Source organism: Equus quagga, chromosome 14 (genome assembly GCF_021613505.1).
Source record: "Equus quagga isolate Etosha38 chromosome 14, UCLA_HA_Equagga_1.0, whole genome shotgun sequence".
Taxonomy (NCBI): Eukaryota; Metazoa; Chordata; class Mammalia; order Perissodactyla; family Equidae; genus Equus; species Equus quagga.
Window position 1 is genome coordinate 32,641,695 of NC_060280.1, and position 25,842 is coordinate 32,667,536.

The window sequence follows — 25,842 nt, forward strand, 5'->3', positions numbered from 1 at the left end:
GAGAAAAAAAAGTAAACTCAGAGCTAATTCAGCAGCACTCCAAATTCTAGTTTTCCTCCCCAGTCTGGCTGCTGCTGTTTACTTTCAGAGTCCTCATGTAGCTGTTCTGTGCCTTCTGTTCAGATTCTATGGCTGATCCATCTTACCGGAGATGGATCAGAGCCAGAACCTGAAAGTTCTTCCTTAAAGAAGAGCTCCACTTCATCAAGGAATATTAGAAAGTCAGCATTCTTGCATTGCCTTAACATCACTAAATCTTAACATCATTAGGAGGAGGAGAACTGACCACTACGTGCCTCCTGATGAGATGTAACAGAAAGTACTTATGAATCAGTCCTGCCTGAAACAATTGAACCCAAATTTCGTTAAACCTCTAGAGCTGTATGCTAGCTTATTATAGAAGGTCTGGAGCCCCGAGAGTGAGATGATGCTCTGAAGAACCATCACCCAACCTAGGCTGTGAGACTTTCTGTAGTATGAATGATCTGGTGTCGCCAACAAATAAACAGCATTAAGAAGAAGCTGAAATATTACGGAATAAAAGAGACTGCAGAGACTACCAAGTAAAAGGGGATAAATCTCATGAGATGAGAGGATTCAAAGAGAAAATGAGTGTAAAGTACTTAGCCCAGTGCCTGGCAAATGGTAAATGAAAGCTGTTACTGCCTCTTGTCACCTCTCAGAGTCTCAGCCTCCTCCTCATTTGTAAGACACAGGAGATGACGGCCTCCCTCTGAAGACTGCTTAAGGATCAAAGAATTCAGCTACCTGAGGTCCCTTTCCCGCTGACCTGGGCAGGAAGGCTGGACCCTGGCAATATCCAGTGCAGTGTGTACCGTTGGCCAGTAGATGGCAGCTCAAGCTAGTCTATCTGGAACTCTGGACCCATGAAGAGCTAGTCTTGTTTTTGCTGTAAGAATCTGGGTCCTGCCTCATCAACCATCAGCCAGTGTTCCCCTTCTCATCCTAGGTAGGAGGTATAAAGCTGGAGGGAGAGAATCAGTGGAGCTTCTTAGATAGAATAAGGGTTCTAGTAGCAGTTTGCTGAAGCTTTGTCATCTGCTGGGCAGAAAGGTATTCCTTAGACCCAGTTAGACCAGGATTCGAGAACCACCTGGCTAGCTGTGCCTGGACCCTGCTTCTTTTCCTGAGTCCCAGTGCCTTCTGCCCCATCCTGACTCACCTGTGTGTAGGTCCAACCTGGTTCATCTTCTCTTTCCCATCAGACTGGGAGGGGGTAATTTACACCTATGCACCCACTCACACCTGGCATACGATGCCTTCAGGAAAAGCTTATAGAATGAGTAAATAAGTAAATGCATTATGAATATTCAATGACATACCCTTCTTCCCCAGCAGACTCCAGGACAGGGTATATGCATTTTCTTTTTGTCTCTCAGCCTAGGAGGTAGCCTGGGGAGTGATTAATAGTGCATGTAACTGGATTGCTTAGGTTTTAGTCTCAGGTCCTCCACTTACTAGCTGCATGTCCTTGGACAAGTGCCTCAGTTTCTCCTGCAAAATGGAAATAACAGTAGTACCTATCTTGTACTATAGTGCAGACTAAAATGAGCAAATTCATTAAAGTGCTTAGAAAAGTGCCTGCACATAGTAGGCACCCCATGCATGTTAACTGCTATCAGAACCTTGCCGTGCTCTGAGGCAGATTTAATGCATTTACAAAAATGCATTCACGGAAGATACCTAAAGGGCCTAGTGTGGCTGTGTGGTACGGGGGGATGGCTCTCAAGAAACAGCAGCTTCCTCTCCAGCTCCTCCTCTCCTCCTCCTCCTCGTTATTGGTATTATTATTTATCTTTTGAGGAGGCCTAAAGTAAGTCTCTGAGCCCCAGGAGTCATGAATGGTGTTTGGCCACCTCCTTCCAAACTCAGGCTCAGCAGCGGCCTCTGCAGTTGTCCGCATGGTGTTGGGGACAGAACATTCAGGACCGAGGGGCCCTCCTCACAGTGCCCAAGGATCAGAAGGCACTGAGGCAGGAGGAGGGACCTCCAGAGCTGACTTTCCTCCTCTGTCCCATTTCTGGTGTGTGTGGTGCTTTTTGGAGCAATTTCTGAGAGTCATTGCTCAGCCTTGGAGCCGTTGTGCAGGTCAAAAGGATTCCTGCATTGGGTTCGCCTGAACTGCACAAATTGCGTGGGCAGGACAGGGGATTATTACAGTCCTGGATGATCTCACCACGTTTTTCTGCATGTCAGTCTGGAGCCATGGTAGCTTGTGACAGGTGACCACTAGGTGGCATTATCAATGTGAAGAAATCATTAGCATGTAACCTCATCACTTGCCTTGCACAATAGATTGGAAGAGCAGATACACATCTATCTGGAGAACAGCAAACCTCTCATCTCAATAAGTTCCAGCCATCTGGCAGGATTTGGGGTGGAAACGGAGACTGACCCAGGAGAATGTACGTGGTGCAGGAGCACAAAAGCTGGGGGAAGGAGGAAAAGTCAAGTGCATCTGGTTGTGCAGCCCCTGCCCACCAGTCTAGTCCTGATTCCCGAGGCCCCTCCTCTGCTTTGCCCAGGAGACAGGCCAAGCCCGCAGGATGCCTTGGTGCCTTTCCCTCACCACACCCTCTGCCTGCCAAACCCTTCTTGGTTCCCTTAAGACTCAGTCAAGGTATCATCTCCCTTGATCCAGATGGAACTGGCTCATAGCTTCTTTGTGCCCCAGTGTCCCCACACCACCTTTTCCAGGTCTTTGCCACTTTTGTGGACTTAGATGTTTACCATCGAGTGAGGATTTTCCGGCTTGGTGTTGGTGGGGGTGGGAAGAGGTCAGGCTGGTTGTAGTCAGTCTCCCCCATGGATGTGTAAGGGCTTTCTCACCCACAGCAACTCTTTGGGGTTCCAGGACCCACCCTCTGCCTCAGGGCCCTGAGAATGTCCTAGAATGCTGTAAGTTTGTCCACACTGGGTAAGCACTGTGGGGAGGACTGACTATATAACCTGCACAGCCCAGTGCAAAAGGAAAACACAGGCCCCTTTGTTCACAAACGATTAAGAATTTCAAGATAGTGACAACAGAGCGTTAAACCAGAAGCATGGCCCTTCTGACAACAGGGCCCTGTGCGACTGCACAGGTCGCACACTCGTGAAGCCAGCCTTGGGTTTGGCCTTGAGCAAAGTCTTGGGTGGGCCTTCTGTCTGTTGAACGGTCATCAGGTGGACCCACTGGCCTCTTGAAATGTGGTTGGCCATCATCAGACTTTTCAGTGTATGAAGCCTTTCACATCAGCACCTCCTTTACTCCTCAACTTTAAAATGTAAGAGAAATAGCCTAGAATTTGGAGTTAGGCAAACCTGGATTCGAATTCTAATTCCATTACTTAATAACACATATCATGAACATCTCCAGGTCTCACATGCCTTATCTACAAAATGTGAGTTAGTAACACCTACCATGAACGCTCTGTAGGTTCAAATGAGATTGAATGGAGAAAGAACTGGGTCTGGAGCCCAGACCTATCATGTCTCACTGAGCCGCACTGCTTGTTCCCAGAAGCATCTGATCAGGAGAGAACAGTGGCAGACACTGGGCCTGACGGTTGGGCAGTGCTTGCTCAGTGAGGAGGGTCACTTTGTGAGGCCCCATGGAGCTCCTCCTGAGTGCTCCATGGTCTCTGACAGCATCGACTGAGTCAGGCAAACAATGAGAGACCCAGGGAGATGCTGGAGAAGCTCTTAGATTACAGAATCACCACGGGGGAGATTCATTCATCATTTTATCCAACAAATGCTTGGAATGCTTCCTATTGCAGGTGCCAGGGATACAGTGGTAAGCAAAAGAGGTGGGATCCTGACCTCTGGCAGCTTAAGGCATGCGATCGTGTCTTGGATGCATCCCTCCCTACCCCACAATTAACCAGCATCTACTAGGTGCCCTTATGAGGCAGGAAATGAGACCACAGCAGGTGCTGTGAGACCCCACCCACCTCCTTGATGGAGATGAATGAAAGCTGAGTGCTTTCATTCCCAACAGCCAACACCTGTGACTCTTTTGTAGGTGGGCTGTCCTCAGGCTGCTGGAGCTCCCTTTGCCGAGTGCACAGAGAGCCAGAAGTGCCTGGGAAATGACATCCCCAGGGGCAGCCCTTAACCAATGATCGACATGTGCAGAGGTGTAAAGACTCTAGCCCTCCCCCCCCCCGCCCCCGACTGGAGACAACTCTCAGGTGTGACAGATTTTTTTCCAGAACTCCCCCACTGGACTGAGCCAAAGTTACTCTCCTGTGACTTTGCTTGATCTCACATCCTCGATGGCCCTCTTTCCTTTCTTGCCCCTCATCTTCATGTGTCTGCCTGCTTTTCCTAGGACCATTTCCTAAGAACTTATTTCAGACAAATCCTTGTTCAGAATCTACTTATGGAGAACTCCCTGACTCAAGATAGAAAGAGAAGAAAAAAGGAGATAGCGATTTTTTCCATCATGTTACAGAGATGCAATGTGTCAGAGGTAAGTCATTATCATAATTAAAGTGCAACTTTGGAAAATAATTCCTTTTATAAATTAGAGTGCATTTGCAATTATCCCTGTAATTCTCCCTATGCTGTAATACTGTGATGACTCTCCCTTACTTGCATTCTGATATGCTTTGGGAGTGGGGAAAAAGTGAGGCATTCCTGCTTGCTGGGCTTTGCACAAAACCTTATCCTTTATTGTACCAAATCTAGATAAACTCATGGCAGTGGGTCCTCCATGTAAACATCAACCATTGCATGTTTTTCCATGTGAAAAGAGTTGAGGCATGCTGGATTGGGTGCGTGGGAATTTCTGGCTTTATGCCTGCCTGGACCAGCTTCACAGGAGTAGGGCCTGCAGGCCCAGGCTCCCGCAGGCCCATGTGAACGGCACACCTTCTTCCCACCAGGAATGTCTTCCACTCTCATCTAATCCCTTCCCACTTCTTCAGGAAATTCTCTCAGATTCCTTTCTCTCCCCCGCAGCCCACCCTGAGCTCCCCTTCTTTGGCACTGCAGAAAGGGGTTTTTGTTGGAACCATTTTCTTAGCACTTGGCCCACTTTCTCTCTCCCCTCAAGATAGCTGAAGTCTTCAAGTTTCTAGCTGGAATCACAGGCTGATCAGGCAAGGAGCACATGAGGAGCCTCAGCCACAGTAGGAGGTGGGAGCTGGGGCTGGCCCTGCCGTCACAGAATCATGGCTATGACTAGAGGATGAGCTTAAGTCCCCCAGAGCTTGGTTCCTCCCACAACCAAACCTATGTCAGTATAGCGTGGATGCCAGGGCACCTGCCCAGCCCACCTGCCGAGTTTGGAGCCTAGCCCTGCCCACCTGTGGGGACCTAGACACCTCCCTTGAGGGTCTGGACCTACCCTTGGACACTGATGGTGTTCTGCTCTTAATAGCCCTACACACTGTAGCGCCTGGAGCCCCTGATTGCCTTGCATAAAACTGGCAGCTCCTTATTTCCTGGACTGAGCTCAATCTTACGGTGCCTCTTGATTCCAAAGACTCGGTCTCTTGCCGCTTATCTCTGGGCAAAACCTGGAAGATTTCTGCTCTCCTTCACCAGACTTCTGAGTTCTAGCAAGCCTGGACGCTGAGGCTTCGGGAGTAGTGACATAGAGCACATGTTCCTTGGTATCACAATCTATTTTCTGAATCTTTCTAGACTCTCTGACTAGCTGGTGATGTTTATAAGCAAAGGGTCCTGTTTTACATCCTTAGGTCTTCTAAGGCTGTTTGTGGTAGTTTCTTACATATGTGAATGCTCATTAAATATTTGCTGATTAATTGCAGTTCCCCCTCTAGGGCTCCTCATGGGCCTGGCTGTGGCACTGACTCATTTGAATCATCCATTCTCTTTCCATCCATCCATCCATCCATTAACCCATCCATCTACCCACTCAGTCATATAATAAATATCTGCATTTGAAATAATGACTATTTCCTCTGTACCCATCTCACAGACTGAAGAAGAGATTTTTATCCTAAGAATTTAGTCCAGGGAGTGTGGAGTGGCCATGTTTTTTTTTAAAAAAGATTTATTTTTTTCCTTTTTCTCCCCAAAGCCCCCCAGTACATGGTTGTATATTTCTCATTGTGGGTTCTTCTAGTTGTGGTATGTGGGACGCTGCCTCAGCGTGGTTTGATGAGCAGTGCCATGTCCGCGCCCAGGATTCGAACCAACGAAACACTGGGACGCCTGCAGCGGAGCGTGCGAACTTAACCACTCGGCCACGGGGCCAGCCCCTGGAGTGGCCATGTTTTGAAGGTGAAGGAGGGGATGACAAAGTAAAGGCCCAGCTATTCTGGGACTGTGTTGGGTATCACTCCCCAAGGGGCAGGGGTGGGCTTGCAGACGACAGGGCAGGTAGGAAAAGGCTTCTATTCTTCCTAATGGGCTTAGGACTCCACTGCTCTTAAGAACTGGTGTTTGTCCCTGCAAGGTGTGTGTGATTCCACAAATACGCTTTGGATTCTTGAAGGAATAAGAATGTATTTGCAACTCCTACTGCCCCTGAGACCTCGAAAGAGGACTGGCCTGAGGACGGTGGCTGGAGGCCACTGGCGGCTATTTTAGACCAATGAGTGCACACTGGAGAAAGACATGCTGAATCGCCTGATGGGGCAGGGGTAGGCCCCCTGGTAGGACTGGAGCTTCCCAAGGCGTGGAGAGAGATTTCCAATGTGGGGGTTGGAAAGAGAGGCATCCACAGAGACGCCAGCACGAGGACTGGGAACAAGGTCAGAATGAGATGAGACCAAGTGAAAAGCTGTGTAAGAGCTTTAACTCTTAGACACTTCTCCCCTGGATATGGGAAAAGGCATATTAGTACTCACTTTTAAAGTCTTTTCTCTCCTATGTTGTGGTTTTCTCCATGACTTCCAATGGATCAGGAAAGCTTGAATCACCTGTCCAGCCTTGAGGGTAGGGTTACAGAGGGCAGTGGGGGCAGGGCACACTGGGTAGCAGACCTCCCCTGTCCTCTGTCCCCGTGTCTTCCTATCCCGGGGCCTGTCGCAGCTGCAGATTTGCCAGGAGAGCAGTGGTGGGAGGCTCAATGCTCAGTTCAGGGGAGAGGTGCCCTCTATCCAGAAGGAGACAGAAGACAACCCTCCTCTTTCTCAAATACACCAGAGAGAGTGCACCCCTAAGGCAAAGGGAAAGCTGAACTCAGAGTGACCCAAGCTGAGCACCTGCTTTGGGCACTGGGGACACACAGAGAATCTGGCAGACACAGCCTCGGTCGGGCTTGAGGAGCTCACACCTAAGAATAATCCAGTCTTGAGCAGTGCCTGGCCCACAGCAGGTGCTCAGGGCATTCCCTTTGAGAGCGGAATGAGCAGTGAGAGGGCTTCAGAGTACATTTCAGCTGGGCTTGGAGAAGCGGCGGGTGCAGAGGCCCACAGGTGGGAAGGTCCATGGGTACATGGAGGGGGGGGGGGGGGGGGGGGTTTGTTCCCATGCAGCTGACTGTAGTGTAGTTGGCAAGAGGGAGGAGGACCTGAAACACCTGCTCTGCTGGCTGGAAATGGCCTGTTTCGTTGACCAAGGGCATCTGAAGTGACACGCTAAGTAGCTTATTCACTACAAAACATAAAGGAAAATGTAGTTATCCGTGGTTCTCACAGCGTGAAGGGGCATCAACATCACATGGGAACATGTTAGAAATGCAAACTATGGGGCCCCATCCCAGACCCCTGATTTGGAAATTCTGGGGGTGGGCCCAGCAATCTGTTTTGATAAGCCCTCCAGGTGAATCTGAGGCAGGCCAAAGTTTGAGAACCACTGGTGTAGGGGAAAGAGTACCAGACCTTGGAAGGAAGGAGGGTGGGCTATGGAGGGAGGCGTGAGGCAGAAAACTTAGTGGATGAGGGCCTGTTGTGCTCTGAGCAACATGTGACATGACACATGCTCTCCTTTCAGGTGAGCTGAGCGGTAACCAGGAGGGGTAGGTATCATCATATTCTCATTACAGACAGAAGGCGGAGGCCAGGCGGGCTTAAATAACTTGCCTGTGCTCACACAGTAAGTGCTAGAATCAAATTCTGCACCCAATTTGGCTGGACTCCAAAAGCAGGTTTTTTCCTACCCCTGTAGGTGCCTCGGGGCACACAGAAGAGTGACAGTCTCGGCAGCAGGTGCCTTGGGGCACACAGAAGAGTGACGGTCTGGGCCGCAGAGCCTGGAGAGCCCGTGCTTGCCTAGGTGGAAGGAGCCTGGTGGCGGGCCAGTCCTGAGGCTAATGGGAGAGCCACGAGCCCTCTGCTCTTACTCTTGTTCGCAGTTATTTGAATTTTCATAAGGTTTGCCATTCACACCGGGAGCTGGGCTTAGCAAATGTACTTTCCTAAGTGACCAGCTGTCATCCCTGACTTCTAGAGCTGAGAGGTTAAATGCGAGGTTAAGTGAGAAAAGCAGGGTGAAAAATTACCTGTGTGCTGTGATTACACGACCTTAGATTTTTTTTTTAAAGATACATTAAGAATACAGAAGAAAAAAAATGCTACAGGAATCTTCTTCCTTTCTTTTTTTCCAAGTTGTGTTATGTAGTTATAATAATTTGTATGATTAATATGCCTTCATTTATTTTTAAAAGTTCCACCAGTGACACACCCCGTGGTACGCAGTGGACAAGTCTGTGCTCAGTGGCTCTGTCTTCAGGGCAGTGTCAGGCTGACCCACTCCTTGGAATCTGTCCCCGAGGTCAGTGAGGACAGCAGCTGGGACGTGGCCAGGGGGAGCAGCAGGGCATAGCTGATGTCAGAGGTGCTTTGACATGAGGTTAAACCCCAGGGTCTTTGTGGCCTCTGGAAATGCCTCTCCACAACAGCTGTCACCTGGAGGGCTTAAGAGGGACTTTGGGGCCAAGAACCCGAGTCTTGCGGGTCCCCCTGAGAACAGCATCTAGAGGTGCAAAGTCAGAGGAGGGCTCAGGCAGCCACTGCTCTCCAATCAGAGGCCAACAAACACCTTTAAACACAAAATATTCTTTTATTTGTCAACGAAGGCTACACGGGATCACTTCTGGTTTTGTTTTTATGCCTTTTTTTTTTTTCTAGAAGGTATCTACATCTGCATTTATTTACAGCCTTGTCGGTATTTACACAGTCAAGAATACAGTGTTAGAAACACAAAAGTGTTGAGAAAAAAACTTCTCAAAATTAGTTCCAGACTTCAGGAAAACTAGTTCCACATGGTAAGGCCGGAGTCTCCAGTGTTGGTCGTCCAGAGGCAGCTTGGGAGAGTCCTTTTGCCGAAGCTGCGGGTTCAGAAGTCTTCAAAAACAGGCAGGTTTAGAAAAGTGGGATTCTGGTGTTGGGTGAATCCAGGGCTGCCGGGCACCACCAGACATCTGTGACTCAGCTTCTGCCGGTGTGGCTGAGCCTGCGTGAGGGTTGGCTCTCCGTTGGCAGTTTGCCCTCAGAATCCATCATGTGTTCTTGGGGAGCAAGAGGTTGCCCAGTATCATGCCTTTGGCATTCCAGAGGGGGTAAGAAACACAACAGTGGCCCCACCCAGGCCTCCCCCTACTTGGATCTTCCACATTCATGATGAAACCTAAGAGCTGATTGCTCTCTGGGGCGGTCAAGTATACAAGGCTGGTTTCTGAGAATGTAAAGGTTGGAGAGGATAAAGTTTCTATCACCTGAGCAATGAGTCTTTAAAATGAGTTTGCTGTTTTTTGAAGGTTAAATGAAAGGGCCTTGAACTACAGAGTTCTTTCTTTTAGTCATCTCTCCTCCAATAAAATATAGACAAGTGTATAAACCTAGCTGGGAATTATGAGCCTTAAATGGAGGGCTTTTAGTCCTAACAAAGATCCCAAGGGAAAGGAGAGCCTGGGTTCTTCCTGGGACCCTTCAGGAGGTGGCCCCAGCTCAGGACCAGAAGCCACAGCCTGGGTTTGGTGGCTACAGTGAAGAATGGAGAAGAGATTTGACGCTGAGCACCAGGAGATCAAACCCCAAAGCTGGGGACCGTTCTGAGGCCTGGCAAGCTCCTTCCTCCTGGGCACCAAGCTCAGCATCACTGCTCTCACCACATGGCCACCACAAATACAAGGCTGCAGCTGTGGACCTACATTCTAAGATTTCACATTGAAAGCCTCATCTTTGCATGATGGAGACCCCTTCCATCTATAAAAGCAGTACTTACAAGTCACAGCTGAAAAGGTCCTTTACTTTTTTTTTAAACAAATATGATTCCTTATGTGTCTATAAAAACACTGTCCAGTTTTACTCACTCGCCTTCCTTGCCTCACCATCACCTTCTGCTCCCAGCCCCACCCTGTCCTGATTATATAAAAGTACACCCTCTGGCCATTCTCATCCTCTGGTCAGTTTCTTAGAGATTGTTTCAAATCCTCCATCCCCAGGTAGAAATCAGGCACCAGTCTGTTCCTTGGGTTAATTCTTGCCCACAATTCTGAGAGACAAGCACCATGGGCCGACAGAGGTGTCCCGTGCTGCGGAGTTTCTTCCCCTTCTTCCTGTCATCATAGCTCTGCTCTCCAACAGTGTCTGTCTGAAGTATGGGTAAAAGTGAAATCTCATCCTATAAAAATAAAGTCGGGGAATCCCTCAAGTCCTGTTTAAGTGATGGCAGAGGGGCTGAGGATGCGGGGCTGATGGCAGCTGTGTAGGGTAGGGAAGAAGACAGGAACTCTTCCAAAATAAACCTTTTTCTAGAGTTAGAAGCTGACATCCTGCAGGATCATGGACCTGGGCCAGTGAGGGAGGGCTGGTCCCTCTAAGGAATGGACATATTTTGGTTGGTTAGTACCCAAAGGATAGGTGCCATCAAAGATAGGACTTGATGCCTGGAGGCTACTCAGCAGGCACAGGCAACTCTAGCTTATGCCTTCACACTCACTCTTGCTGTGAGATTGGGACTGCTGGTCTGAGCAGGAAGACAAATTGAGAGGGGAGGCACTGAGTCATCTGCCAGCACGAATGGAAACCAACTCAAAAGGGCCAAGGCCAGAAGCACCATCTCCAATAGCAACAGCACCAATGTGAAACTGAGGTGCAGAATGCTGCTTACTCCACACCTGAGATCCTTTCTCTAAAGCTCGGGGGTGCTTCAACTTTTACCTGCACCGAAGCTGGGCCTCCTTGGTGGTATGTAGGCCAGGAAAAATATAACATCATTTGATTAGAGAAAAGGAATGCTCAACAATTCTCTGTGTTTTTTATCTTTAAAAGTCCACACTATTACTTTGGTGGGGAAGTGGTGGAGTGTCAGAGGGTGGGGAAGGTGCAGGGAGATGATTCTCTTGGCCTTGATGCTGTCTCTGACCTCCACATAGATGTCCCCAGCAGATCTTGACTCATGTCAGGCAGCCGGGATGGAAGTGACCAACTAGGCCAATGGGCAGGAGAGCTTTGCCCAAAGGGCCCTTATATCAAGAGTAAATTTTGAGAGGCATGTCTATTTTGGATTAAAAACTTCTATTCTTCAGGCCAAACTGTTTTCCATCTCATCTAAGAACGATCCTGCGGATGGGAGCCCACCCCAGCTCCTGCCATGCACAGTGGGCCCAAGGAGCACTGCATCTGACTCATCGGAGCTCTGGACCCAGAGGCACTGAGACCAGTGGACAGATGGGCCATGGAGCATTGTTGTAGCAGCGAGACTTTTTTTGGAAACAAGAAGAGCACTTAGCGAAACACATCCTCTAATCCCAGTGGGATGACGTAAGGCGAAACCTCCTCTCCCGAGAAGCTCTGGAGGCCTCCGTCTGCCAGGCAGAACCCAGACTACACACTGCTCCAATTCTCATGCAGTAAGAAACCTTCTTGGTTTCATTAACTCATGTAATATTCTGAAGACTCCGTGAGTAAGGCTATAAAGGTGCCATGAGCTTATCAGTCCAACAAGGTTTCCATGGGGAATAGCTCAGACTCAGAATTCATTTTCCACAGTTAATGTAAATGTAACCCATAAAAGTCCCATTTTCTAAGAAGCCCAGCTCAAAAGGAAGCATTTGGCTTCCCCTCCTGGTCCCCCAGAGCCTCCTGTGAGTGGTAATGATGATGGTAATTAGGCAGATGAACCAAGAGCAAGGAGCTCCAGGCTCTTGCTGCTCCTCTTCCCCCTCCTCAGTGCTCCCACTGGCCTGTGGCTGCTGCCTTTCCCTGGGAATGACCTCCAGGTGTGGGGTGTACCCACTCCTGAGAGGGCTTACACCTCTTCCCAATGACCTCAGGCATAGGTCTTCACAGGGACGATGGTAGCCTGGCCTCCTAGATCCATGGGTACCAGCCTCAGGAACTGTCCCCAATCCTGATGGGGTTGAATGACACTGCCAGGCCACAACAAATTAGCTCTTTCCTCCTTTCTCCTTAATTTTTCTTTAAAAGCCTGGTTGGGCTCCTCTAGAGGGGAAGCTGTTTTAGAAGAACTTCACAGAAGAAATTTCCTGAAAGCCCTTCCTGCTGCACCCCAGCTCTGCAATTAGCCCATATATGGGAGGCAGAGGAGCTTTCAGGAGCTGGTTAGAAGGATGCTTGGCTCATGTCTTCCTCTCTTTGGCTGACTTTTTCTTAAGCATCTTTCTAGAATCAAAGACCACCAAGCACCTCTCTCCATACTCCTATTTCTCAGTGGTGGCAGCTGAGCAGTGGAGGGAAGATACCCAAAGTTATGGAGAGAGCGCTTCACCTAGGAAGGCAGGCTGGTACCCTTGCCACCACTGCCATCCTTCTGTCATGGGTGGTCTTCCCCTCCCTGGACATGGTGCCCACAGTGAGGGCTTGCTGTGCAGTGCTGGTTCTTACATCTGACTTTGGGGGAGAGGAGGAGATGAATAAGAAACATTACGAGAGGACCAACCAACCACAGACATCCTGGGTGGCTCTGCCTCTTGGGGAGGATGGGGCTCTCAGCCCCAGGATGTTATATCACTAGTCTGGGGGAAAGGACCTGGGAGACACTTTCTCCATCCCAGCATGGAGGTGGCACCGACGACTACACAGGATTCGCAAAAGGGGTAGGGGGTTTCATTTAGCATCAAAATATAAAGCTTGGACAGGAGTTTGGGGCAGCTTGAAAAAGGTGCTGAATGGACATCATGAAATTCCCCAGAGCAAGATGAAGTCATCTGTGGTCCTCCAGAGGCACGGAACACAGTGAGTAAAAAGCCACTGCTCATCTGTGGGAGCTTAGCTAAAGATCCTCAGGTCCTGCAGACCCTCCTTCCAGGACCCCCTTGAAAGTTTGGTACTGACCCGTTACTCTGCACCCCTCACTCCTGCCCGACCCCCATGGAAGAAAAGGTTGCACATGAGACAAGTCAGCACAGACACTCATGTCTCACATCACACTGGGTACCTAAGGACAGACAAGGACACACCCCAGGAGATGCGTCTCAGAGAGGAGAAGCGTACCCCAAACAACAAGGAAAATTCCGCAAGGAAAAAGGGAACAAAAGACAATAAAGTTTTCCATGTGATCACGCTACAGAAAAAAAATACCTTCTGTTCTTCGCAAAAAAATGTGTGAAGGCCAAATTTGTGTTTTTCTTTTCTTAAAAAAAAGGATGTTGCATAAATTACAATGCAACCAGTATCTTTTTTCGTTTGTTTTCTGCACTTGTTAAAAAAAAGACTTTTTTTTTTTTTTAAGTACAACACAGTCAGATATGCGGCCACAAAAGAGTAGCTGTCTTTGGCAAGAAGTCCAGGCCATGGTCCTCTCTGTCACCTTCGGCCCATCTCGCTCTGTCTCATGAAGTGGATGTTGTTGGCGCTGTCTGACAGTTCTGGGTACTGTTCCACGGAGATCACGAAGAAGCCATCGTAGCCTTGAACCCGCCCTGTGTTCAGTGCCTGTTGCTTCTCCCCCTCTGTCCAGGCCCGCAGGCCTTCCTCCCCTTCCCGCAGTCGCTGCTGCTCGCGGGCCCACGCCTGGCGCACGGCTCTCTGCCGGGCCAGCTCCAGCACCCGCGCCTTCTCCTCGTCCAACGTCGTCCCATAGCGGGTGTTCAAACACAGTGCCCCGTACTGGAGCTGGATGTCTGTGTAGCGTCTAGTCCTGCCATTGAGCATCGTGTTGATCTGGGACACGGTGACATTGACCCCATTCTCTAGGGTTCGCCGCCCCCCACTGAGGCCTAGGATGGCCAGGTCGCCTTCTGAAGGTCCTGGTTTCACAAAGTAGTGGGTGTCCACCCCATCAATGGTGAAATGCAGGTTCTCTAGGTAGTGGGCGTTGTTCAAGATGGCAGCAACCCTTCGCCCATCCTCATTGGCCACACTGATGATGTCTGTGGTCACTCGGCCATCCTTCAAGGCAAACTTGACCCCCTTGCCAAAGACGGAGCCACTGGATGCAAACTTCTTTGTCTCTGGGGCCTGCTGGCAGCTGGTGATTGTGGAGCCGTAGAGCTGGTCAAAACGTTCTAGGGTGACGAAGGCCTTGAGCTGCTTCTGCACTTCACACTGTACCCCAAGGATAGACTGATAGGGGGACGAGGGAGAGAGAAGAGAAACAGAGAGGAAGTGAGGAAAAGGGGGAAAACCCCCAAGAGCCTGGAGAATCGGCTTATATAATTAAGTCAAATCTACACCCATTTATTCACCTGGAGCATCTAGCTCTACTGTTGATCACTAGAACATTCACCCATCCTTCCATTCAGAAACAGGTCAGGGAGCATCTGCTCTGTGCCAAGTCCTTTTCTAGGCACTGGTCATACTATAATGAATCAGACATCATCCCTGCCCTTGAAGAACTCATCATTTAGTGGGAAAGACAGATGTGACAATAAATAATGACAATCAAATGTGGTAACTGGGTCTAAGAGAAGTGACTGTAACAGCTGTAGCTAACATTTCTTGGTCTTTGAGCTAAATAATTCACATTCATTATCTCATTTGATCTGCACAATAACTTGATGTGGCAGGTACTGCTATTATTTTTATTTCACATCTAAGGAAGCTAAGACTCAAAGAGGTTGTAACTGGCCTACAGTCATATGACTAGTGAGTATATAAGCCAACATTCGAAACCCGATCTTTCTGATTCTAGAGCTCAGTTTCAAGGGCTGCTGGAGTAGGAGGAGCAAACAAGGTCAGAATATCTCAGCCTGAAGGTGGAGGAATGAGGTGGAGAAGGTGGGTTCAAGGACAGGCTCATGCTTGAGTTGGGATTTGAAAGATGAGGGGGAAATGTTAGATGGAGGAATGGCGAGAAATGCATTCTTGGCAAGAAGGCTTAGCAAGATGAAAAGTAGTGATTTGTATAAACCCTCTCACCCTGCCTTATAGCTCTTTGCCATGTTTATAAATGATTTCCAAGGAGGGCCTCTGCCCCTACAGTACTTCCTGAGGGCTCCTCAGATGCCCCTGCTCCTGGCTGCTCTGGGGACAGGGTGGGCCTTGTCTCCGTGGCATACCATCTACCTGTCCCTCCCATGGCTCCGGGAGCTCAGCGAAGCCACGCTCAGGCGGCCTCCAGCAGCTTATCAGCAACTCAGGGAGATAGCTTTAGAAACAGGCCCATCGGCTTCTCACTGAAATTAAGTCCTCTTTATAATTAATAGAACCCTGTCTGTGAACAATTATTTCCTGGAGTTTCACGAAAGCTGGAGTGCTCAACAACAAAGATCTCCAATGCTTGCCAAGGGCAGAAATCAATAATTCATTGACAGGCGAGGTTGGCAAACAGGCCGTCAGAGACTGGGGCTCTGCAGAGTGGAGAAGGGAACCTGGTGGTGGGGGAAGGGCTGAGCTGCTGGAATCAGCCCTGGGAGCAGCCAGTGCTGAGGGCATCTGCACAGGCCTGGAGGGGCAGTGAGGACTGGAGAGGGACAGAGGGACAGGGCTGGGGCAGTGGAGAGCAGCAGAAAGAGGACAGGCTTTGTGGCCAGACAGACTTGGCGTTCTCATGGCCTTCTACCACTTTCCAGCTGAGTGACCTTGGGCAAGTTTCTTTCTGAACCCTGGTCTCCTCATCTGTAAAGTGGAGGAAAATGCCTGACTCACAGGATTGTTTAGTTCTTTCAACCATTTGTTCGTTCAGCAAAGGTTTACCATGCACCTACTATGTGCTAGGTGGTATGCTGGGTAACAAATAAGACCCAGGGCTTGCCTCTTGGGGCTCACAGTCTAGTGGGGATACAGGAAAGAAAACAGGAATGGAAATACAGTGTGGTGCATGCTTTGAACGAGAGAAATACAGGGAGGTCCCAGAGCAGAGAGGCACAGAATGACATTCTCCAGAGTCTAGGGGAGGAGATGGCTAAGCTGAGGCCGAATCAGGTTGGAGTAACAGACATGGATGTGTCAGTTTTCAACCGCCAGCAGCATGCCATCTGCAACCCCGCTCCCTCCTCAGTTTGTTGTCCTCCGGGGGACTGGGATCCCCTTGGAGGCCTGATCTTTCCCTGATTGTGGCTGCATTCACTGTGTGCAGCATGGGGCCTGGAAGAGCCCGCTCCTAGTACACACATTATAAAAGGCGGGGTGGGGTGGGGTGGGGCAAGTAGAGGCATGGGAAGAAATGAGCAAATGGATGCCTGAAGTGAAGGGGAGGGATAAAATTGTTTTTAAGACCCTTTATGGCTATATAATTTGATGAGTCTTTGAAATTGGGTCATCCAAGGAAGACATGAGAAAGTACCATTTGTTGGAGCACCCACAGACAGATCTGGGTTTGAATCCCGGCTCTACGCCTTCCCCACTGTGTGGCACTGGAAAGCCTCCGGTACTAATCTGTAAAATGTGAACTGTGATGCCAGGGGATATTTGTGAGTTAATTACATAGAATACTGCACTCAAGGCCAGCTGCATTGAGGTGCTCAGAAAATGTCACATTTGTATTTGGAACACACCTTCCCTCCTTGCACTTTTGCTCTGGGTAAAGACAAAGGCTCACTATTTTTTGTGGAACTCCAAACTCTGTAACATACAAAACTTGTTAAGATTGCCTGTGAGGGTCTGTGTGCTGTTACAGCTGGGTCCACAGTGGCTTGCCAGCGGTAGGGTTACTAAGCATTTGCTCAACAGTTTCTGGCAGGCACTGTGGACACCCATCGGTTTTCATCATCGGCCCGAGATTTCCTGAAAAGCTGGTGGGACCCACTCCTGTAATGTCCGAATGGTCTGAGGCGTGGGCAGCCATGTGTGGGAATTACCTTGCTGTTGTCCCACTCCTGAGTTTTCATCTGTGTATGGACGAGCTCGTAGGATGGTTCCATGGCATCCATGTCTGGCTTGGGATAGCCAGGAATCACATTGTGCAGCTGGAATCCAAAGGTGAGGAGCCAGCTGTTGACATCTGGGTGGAAGAGAAGCAGAAATATCCCCATGGAGTAAGTGGACCGCAGAAGTGACATATCCCAATGAAGCAGCCTAGAGTTAGGAGCAGGTGGGGGCGAGGATGTGGAGCAGAAAACTGTTTCATGGTATTAAAGCCAAACATTCTCTTGGGACCTAGCGTCCCCCTAGGTATTTATCTAAGAGGCATGTAACTTAAGTAGAACCCACGTTTCCAGACTCCCCTTTCTACTGTCACTCCATCCCCTGAAGCTTCAGCTTCATACCTGGGGGAGCTGTTGATGGACGAAGACTCCTCCACATCCACCCCCAACACCAGTAGCAAACTCTTGCGAGGACAACCACCCACAAAGGAAAGATTTTAATGAATGACTTTCAAAGAGAAATTCACTTACAGAAACTCTCCCTTCTCTCCCAATCCTCTTTGCAGAGATTAGAGCCTCAGGGCCAAAGTGCCAAAGGGCACGGGGATGGCCTCTAGCAAAGATCAAAGAGTTTTTTCCCCCTGATCTTGCCTTTTATTTACTCTGACAGCCCAAGGAAGTCACTTAATCTCCCTGTGCCTTCATTTTCCAGTTTCATGTTGGGCTTGAGGATCTAGCCCCATAGGCATGGGATTTACTGATTCTATAACATTCCTTGGGGGTTACTAATTATAAAATATTAGGTATACAGACAGGTAGGATTCTGCCATGAGCATGTGACTTATTGAAGAACAGAATCAGGAAGTTAAGACGGAAGGAAAAGAAAGAGGGTGGAGGGTACACCATCAGTTACTTGGTCCACTGTTGCCGAGTGTGGTTTATGTGTCCCACAGACCCTCACCGTGCACACTCAGGACGCTGAAGGGGAGATGAGGCATGGGCATGGATGACTTTGACACAAGAACAAAGATGAGAGGAGGGCAGAAGTCTTTCAGTTGGATAGGCTGACAAGTCTTCGTGAAGAAGGTGCGATTTAAGCCAGACACTGAAAGCTGTGTAAATTTTGCCAGGCTTCGGTGGAGATGAAGGGGGCACTTCAGGCAAAGACCAGTGTACAAGGGCAAAGCCTGGAGAGGAAAAGTGAGTGCAGGGAGTGTTCACATAACCAGACAGCAGTTCAGCAAGGCGGAGAGAGAACCAGAAAGGAAAACTGTGGCTGGAGCAGGAAGAGCCTGGGATAGGTAGGAGGTGATGTGGGGCCTACAAGAGAGAGACAGACAGCCTGTGTCCAGGCATGGCTCAGCCCTCCTTGGGAAGAGGCAGCTGTGGATGCCAAAGCAGTTGTTGACCAGAGACTCAGGATCCAAAGTTTGGGGAAGGCAGGATTTGGAGTTGAGCCTCAGAGCCAGCAACTCGGGGCTATGGGCCTGCTTTTGGCTTCTTCCAAAGGTGACAGATACCTGGTCAGGGAGGTTCTGTTTAGGGTCCAAGCAGTGGCAGAACTGCCTTCCCCTCCCACCCACTGAGTTCATCCCAGTGATGGGAGTGTCCTTTGGGGCTCAAGAACTATGTCTCTGTCACCACCACATCCCATGTTGCCTTCCCATTCAAGAACCCCATATTTGCCTTTGTTTCTTCATTTTTTGGATGTCCCAGAGCCCCTCTCTTGGATGTGAAAGCTGCAGGTGCTGAGGTGGAGGGGCGGTAGAAAGGGAAGCCAGGAAGTCCAGGTTCTACTTCTAGAAAGATTATATAAGGGAAGGGGCACGGTGAGGCAGGAAAAACCCAGGTCTTGACTCTGCCTCCCCAACTTGCAAACTCATGGTAGAAATGGTTTTCACCCAGTCATGGAGAATACTAAAGGTGTTACCATTTGGGGGCAGCCATCATGTAGCAGGATCTGTTCCCAGTTGATTACATAAATGATTGGATTTAATGTATTTTAAAGCATTGAGCTGGGTTCCTGGCTCGTAGAAGGTTTTCTGTGTCTCCTCAAACCCATGCCTCCACGTCCCTGGACCTCCGTTTCCTCTTTTGTAAAATGAGGCACTTGGACCAGCTTTTCTCTAAAGTCCCTTTCCTCACTGAGTTTCTAAGAATCTCCCATTCTATGAATCTAGGCAGATGGTTCTTTGGGAAATTAAAACAAACAGAACAGGGAGGAAAATAGCCTACAAAGCCATTTTGCCTGAAGCTGAGAACTTGCATCTGAATCTGCAGTTGCAAAGGAAAGCTTCTATCAGGAATACTGCAAATTCCCAGGAAACTAGAAGGCTGCTAAGAGGGCTGGGACTTAATTATAAGTGATGGAAGGAGGGAAACTTTCATTATGCCTTTAGGAAAAATGCTGAAAATTGATTTATTCGTTGGTTTCTCTATAGTGCTTTTCTGAAGGGTTGGGAATTTTATTCTTCCTTCTTATGACATCAGAGGTAGACATTTCCCTCAGGTTCAAAGCTCCCCTTTACCTGTGTGCCTCAGACTTCAGTGGGGCCGTCTGGGATGGTGATGCAGCATAATAACCCCTTTCACGTGCACACAGCTTTGCACTTTACAAAGTGAATTTTGAATCCAAGAATGAGGATTTTGGAGTCAAAACAGAATTCTAACTCAGCCTTGCCACTTCCTAGTTCTCTCTAATCCTCAGTTTCCTCCTCTGGAAATGGGTCAGTGGTCCCCATCTCACAGCCTCCCAGTGAGGTTTAAACGCAAGAGTGTATCTGACCTATCTGTGGTGGACATTTTTTGGTTGCCTTCCTAGCATCCATTCTGCCTTCTCACTCTTCCTTTTTGGGGTATCCATTTTAGAAGCTGACTCCACCTAAGGGTTCAGCAATGGACCATGTGACCTAGGCTAAGCCAATCAGTGCATTCTATCTCCCCAGCCACAGTGATTGGTTCAGGGGCTGTCATGTGACCTAAGCCTATCTAATTAGAGTATATCTCAAGAGTCCTGAAATTTCTGGAAAAAAGATACTCTTTTTATTGTTGTTGCTGGATGTGAATGAGGTTGCATGTAGCCCAGTGGAAGCTAAAAGGTAAGGTTTAGTGAGAAGTGAGTAGCATCTTGGTTTTTAGCAGTAAAATTTTTTTTTGCACCATTTTTTTTTTTCAGCTACAGTAACCTGCCAACGCATCTCACAGGAAACTCACTGGAGGGGAGGCAGGTGGCATGCTTAATGCAGGCAGATGTAATGGAAATGTCCTCTCAATCTGTTAAGCTTATCTGGGGCTGGCAGCAAGTTGAGCATGGTGAATGCTGTGAAACCTAGCTGGAATATTCCTATGCATCCACAGGCCCCAGGTGTGTTTGCGTCACACCTGCCCATCACTGTGTTCTCCCTTCTTCCCCACTCTTGGGTCTCCTGCTCTCAACATGACCACCTGGAATTGTTCCCCGAAAGAGGAATCCTCCAATTGCTGTCTACAGAAACAAGGTCCAGACTGGACTACCAAGTTTAGGGGCCAGGAAGCCACGTCCCTAAGGGGCACTCGAGTGAGCTGCACATGTTGCTGTCTCTCCTTTTACATGTGCAGTCCCCTCTCCCTGGACTGCCTTTCTCTCCATCACCTGATGAATGTCCACTCATAAGCAGGCCTCAAATATCAGCTGCTCCCTGGGCAGAGCCAGTCATGCCTCCTGTATTTCAATGGCCATCAGTACAAATCTCCATCATGGGCCCTCACACTGGATAACAGTTGTCTGTCTCCCCTCTTGCAGTGTGAATTCCTGGAGGGCGGGGACCATCTTTTTATCCTCAGTCCTAAAACCATGGCTGCACAGGAGAGGCCCTTGTTGAATGAATGAAACTGCCTTAAAATAGGCGGCAGGAGGATTGTGTCACAGGACAAAAGATGAGGAGACCACCAGGTGTGCGAGGGTGGGATATGTCCAGTTTTTGCCCACCACAAACTCTGTTCTGTAGAAAGTGCTGGCTTTATCCAGACCTGAATCCCCACAGCTGCTCCAACTCTTGAGGTCTTCTGTGGCTAGCTTGGGAGTGGCTGCTTGCTGGGAGGACTGTGGCTGCTGGAGACATTTCTGGCATGTGTGACCTATAGGAGACTTTATGCTCAAGTTGGTTTTAGAATAGTAGAAAGCAGAGCCCACCTTTTAAATCAAAGGGTAGAGGAAAGGCAACCAACGTGAGCCACCATAGTGCTAGGCAGGTTATAAAATGTCTCTCATTTCCCCCTGCAACCATGCTACTGGGTAAGTATTTTTTTTTCTATTTGTCCAACTGTTCTTTGCTCTTTTTTTCTCACCCTCTTTGGACTGAATATCTTTCAGTCTTCATTTTATGTCCACTATTGACTAATTAGCTATGCCTTTATTTTATTTTTCAGTGGTTGCTCTATGATTTACAGTATGAATATTAATGTGCCAGAGTCAGGGTAGGTATTCCGACTTCAATTTACAGATCAGGAAACTGGAATTCAGGGGAGTTAAGTAATTTTTGTGACCGTCATAGCTTAGAAATGGTGGATGCTTCACCTACTTCTGTCTCCAAAGTCTGAATTTTCTATTACATCATCCCAAATAAGATAACTGAATTATTATTATTATTATTTTTAGCCATACCTTCACCCAACTTATCAGGGACTCATAGCAGCCTTATCCCTGGGTCAGAAACTCCCAAAGTATACTCTAAGGGATGCACCCAGTGAGATATTAGTTTCATGGTCAAGTAAGTTTGAGAAACAGTGGGTAAATATATTAAAGATTTCTCTTTACTACAGGACTTCTCAGAGCCTTTCATAAGGTGAAAACTGTTATGAAAATTTAAGAATGGTGGTTGCCCTGTCAGGTTGATTTGATGCCAGAAGCGGTTTTCCAGAGCACTTCTCTGAACTAGTGCTTCCTCATCTGTACTTTGAAAGACGCGGCTCTAAGAGAAAGTTAACGTTTCCTGTTCCCCCATATCAGCTTTCTCAAGGAAGGCTGTCTTGTCAGATGACTAGAGCAGTAGTAGTCCTGCCCTTTGAAGGAGCCCCGATCCTCACCTGTCATGAAACACTTGATGTCCTGAGAGTTGCTGATGGGATTGTTGTTTTTAAACATATAGAGGTTAAAAGGCATGATGTTGCTGCTACTAAGATGCTTCCACAACTCATGGTCTGGGCTAGTCCAGCGACCAGCCAGCACATCATAATCCCGTCGGCCCATGTGGACAAGCTTGGTGAGCGGATCATAGAGGCCACCGTGGTAGCCGATGATGATCTGGAAGTTGGGGTTGGTGTCCATGTAGATCTCCCCATAGGCTGTGTACAGGATCTGCTTGATCATCAAGCCTGTTCCACTGAAGACAGCAAGAGGGGTCCCAATGTTGTCACAAGCTATGTAAAACTCATCACCGCTGCTCAGCTCCATGGCAAAGAGGTGTCCTTGCAGGTCGTAGTAGAGGGATGTGATCTCAGAGCTGGAGTGGTTGTAGAGGTGGGTGACCTTGGTGGGGTTGGTCAGGTCTGCATAGAAGAACTGCAGGTGGTGGCTGTGGCTGCTCTTGCTGGACACCCGCCGCCCCAGGCCATCGTAGCGGTACCTGACGCTCCAGCCACCAGCCCGGTTGTAGGCCTTGATGAGCAGGCCAGCTGAGTTGTATTCAAAGACATCACCACCCCGCTGCCTCAGGAAGCCATCCTCATCCATCTTGTATTGCACGTCACCCAGCCTAGTGATGCGGTCACGGAGGTCATACCTTAGTGGGGTGAGCCGTGCACTGTTCCCAGGGCTTAGTAAGTGCAAGTTCCCATTGAGGTCATAGCTATATCGCCAGAGCGGCTTGTCGTTGATGGAGACTGTCTGCAGCTGGCCGTCAGCGTCGTACTCATAGGAGTAGCGGGTGGTGTTGGCATAGGGTCCCACTTTTAGTTCCTTCTTCACTACTCGCCCCATGTTATCATACTGGACGGTCATCCAGTACATGAGAGAGCGGAAAATCTCATATTGCACTTCCTTCATCCGGCCATATGCGTCAAAGTGCTTGGTGTGGGTCATGACCGCTGTGGTGATGATCTGGTTAATGTCATAGTAGATGACACCAAACTTCCCGAACTGCTCTGTTTTGCCTGATACATCGTCATAGCGATAGAGATCGATGGGCAGCGGGGTCTCGTTGATCACAGCCTGCATGCTGGTCACCCGGAAACTGTTGTCGTAGTTGTAGTCAAAGCGAGCATTGACCATGCCTTCCTCGGTGAAGCGGAAGATCTGGCGGTCGATCAGGGGCCCAATTTGACGGTAGCGGATGGTGCAGGTGAAGCCCTCGTTCTGTAGGTTGATGGTCTTGAGCATGCCTGCTGTCTCATCATAGGTGAAGCTCACCTTGGTGGTGTCATACAGCATCTCGGCTAGCTTTGACACCTTGCCGTACTTGTATATCACCCTGCGGCCAGTGCCCAGGTAGAAGGTGTGGAGGAGGTGCCCATCCTCAGTGAAGTCCTGGATGACTGAGGCATTGCCCTCAGGGGGCTGGTACACGTTCCTGTAGTAGCCCACTGAGCGAATGGTCTCCAGCGTCTGCCGGGCCACGTTGGGCATTGTCACGGAAGAGAGGCGGTCATTCTTGTCGAACTCAAAGATGTACTGCCTCTGGCTGTGGAGGAGCAGCACCATGGACTGGAGGGAAAGGAAAACCAAGAGTGAGAGGAGGGTGTGGGAGGAAGGGTAGGTTTGTGTGTCCAAGACTTACAGGAAAGGAATGAAAGGCCAAGGAAACCGGTGGTTCTCCCAAACCAGAGCTTTCCAACCAATGTGCCATAGGATACTGCAATGGGGAACAGATGTGCTAAGATAAGGATTTCTCTCAGCCCTTGGCCCTGGCAGGGCCTGGGGCCCCAGAGCACTCAGGCCATTTGCTTTCTTAGGGTGAGCAGCCTTGTCTGATTGCCCCTTTGTGTGGTACAAAAATGATGATTTTAGTGCGTGATGGGGTGTGAGAAAGGTTGGGAGCACTGGCCTAAAGTATTTGCAGCAGCCTCTTTCCTGGCTTCCCTCCTCCAGATGCCTTCTCAAATGAATCTTCCTACTCAAGCAAGAATGACTTTCCTAAAACACAGTCTGATGATGTCTATTGCCTACTGAACAACTTCTGTGGACTCCCTTTGGCCTACAGGATAAAGACCATGTCTGAGAAGGGCATTTAAGGCTCTTCACATTGTTTACGTAGTAAGAGGTCATAAGCTCACCGTGGGGTGGGCTGTGATGGGAATGGGGAGACCTGGTTTCTCACAAGGGACCATTGGTGGTCTTGGGAAAGTTCTTTCCTGCTCTGGGTTTGGTTTTCAGTAGGCTGGATGATCTCCAAGCTCTCCCTGAGCACCACCACTGAGCATTGCTCTCAGAGATGCTCACCCAGCACAGAGTAGGGGAGACTGACCACAAAGCAAGCAGAGCCCAGGCCTTGGATAGGTAACTAGGAGGAGGAAAGAAAGCAAGGATCTGGGTCCTAAAACTGGGGCATGAAGTAGACTGTTTCAGGAAGGAGTCAGCAGAGAACAGGCCTAGAGATATCTAGGCATCAAAGCTACCATTTTCTCCTATTTGGGACCAACTTTTGATTTCAAGCCCTTCCTGATTCCTAGCCCCTGGAATGAAATGAATCCTGACCTGAAGCAGAAGGGATTTGCTAAGGCCATGCCCAGCCCTCAAAGCTCAGGATTAAGCACCTCCTGCCTAACTACTGATCCCTGTGCCTCTGCCTTGTCCTCTGTGACCAGATCACACCCTGTGCCCTAGACCTGAGAGCAGACCTCTGCCTGGCTCCGGACTCCCATACTGCCTGGTAAGTCCCGTTAGTATTTGAGTCTATTCCTAGCTCCAGTTGATCAGATGGGACTTTCACATTCTCCTGCTCCAGGACCCCCACCTGCCATGCCACCACCATGATCCATCCAGATGCCTCTCAGGACCCTCAGGCCCTCTTTTGGAGATTTTTCTGAACTTTTCCTTTTGGAGACCACATAGGTCAGATCTATCCCACTGAGGTCAGTAGGCTGGGCTTGGCTATGGTTTGAGCCACAATGTTTGGCCTCTATATGGCAAGGCCAGTGATGGAGGGAGACAGACACCTGCCTTCTCTAAGTACGTGTAGCTCCATGTCTTCCCATCAGCGAAGATCCTGGATGTGATGCGACCCGCCTGGTCATATTCCATTCTCTCAGACATGATGCCCCTCTGGATGCCAGCAATGTGGCCCCCTGGGGAGTACGTCACGTTGACGCCATTCAACCTGCTGCTAGGTGACCAGAGGCTGGGCCGCCCTGCGTGGTCATACAGGATCCGGAGGGTGAACTTGCGGTGGTCATCATAGATCTTCTCTGTGCGTGTCACACGGTCAAAGTCCAGAGACAAGAGGTTCCGGTTGTGAACCTGGAGAAGGGGGAGGAGGAAAGACAAAGTTAATCTGGACATTGAGAACTTTGGTCTGAGAAGCTCCTGAGTAGAGGAGGCAGCTAGGTCATAGATGTCAACAGTCAAGGGTTTGGGTCGTGGCTCTGTCACTTGTCAGCTCTGTGAAGTTTCCTTATCTGTAAAATGGGAATAATGATGCCAATTACATAGGGCTGTTGTAAGAATAAAGACAATGTAGATACTCCGCAAATAGTAACTGTTACTAAAGATGATCCATATCATTTCCTAATGTGACTCT

The 25,842-nt window shown here is 49.1% G+C and overlaps 1 protein-coding gene across 6 annotated transcripts in view; it reads right to left on the bottom strand.

The window, feature by feature from the left end:
• Positions 1-8,962: 8,962 nt before the first annotated feature.
• TENM4 (teneurin transmembrane protein 4) overlaps positions 8,963-25,842 on the bottom strand; it is a 727,387-nt gene continuing 710,507 nt past the window's right edge. For all 6 annotated transcript variants that reach the window (XM_046686180.1, XM_046686184.1, XM_046686179.1 and 3 more), the window contains 4 exons: positions 25,266-25,562; positions 22,196-23,810; positions 17,126-17,268; positions 8,963-14,450 (listed from right to left, as the gene is read on the bottom strand). In XM_046686180.1, coding sequence (XP_046542136.1) covers positions 13,692-14,450; positions 17,126-17,268; positions 22,196-23,810; positions 25,266-25,562 — 2,814 coding nt within the window. In that variant the 3' untranslated portion in view covers positions 8,963-13,691. The remainder of the gene's footprint in view (positions 14,451-17,125; positions 17,269-22,195; positions 23,811-25,265; positions 25,563-25,842) is intronic.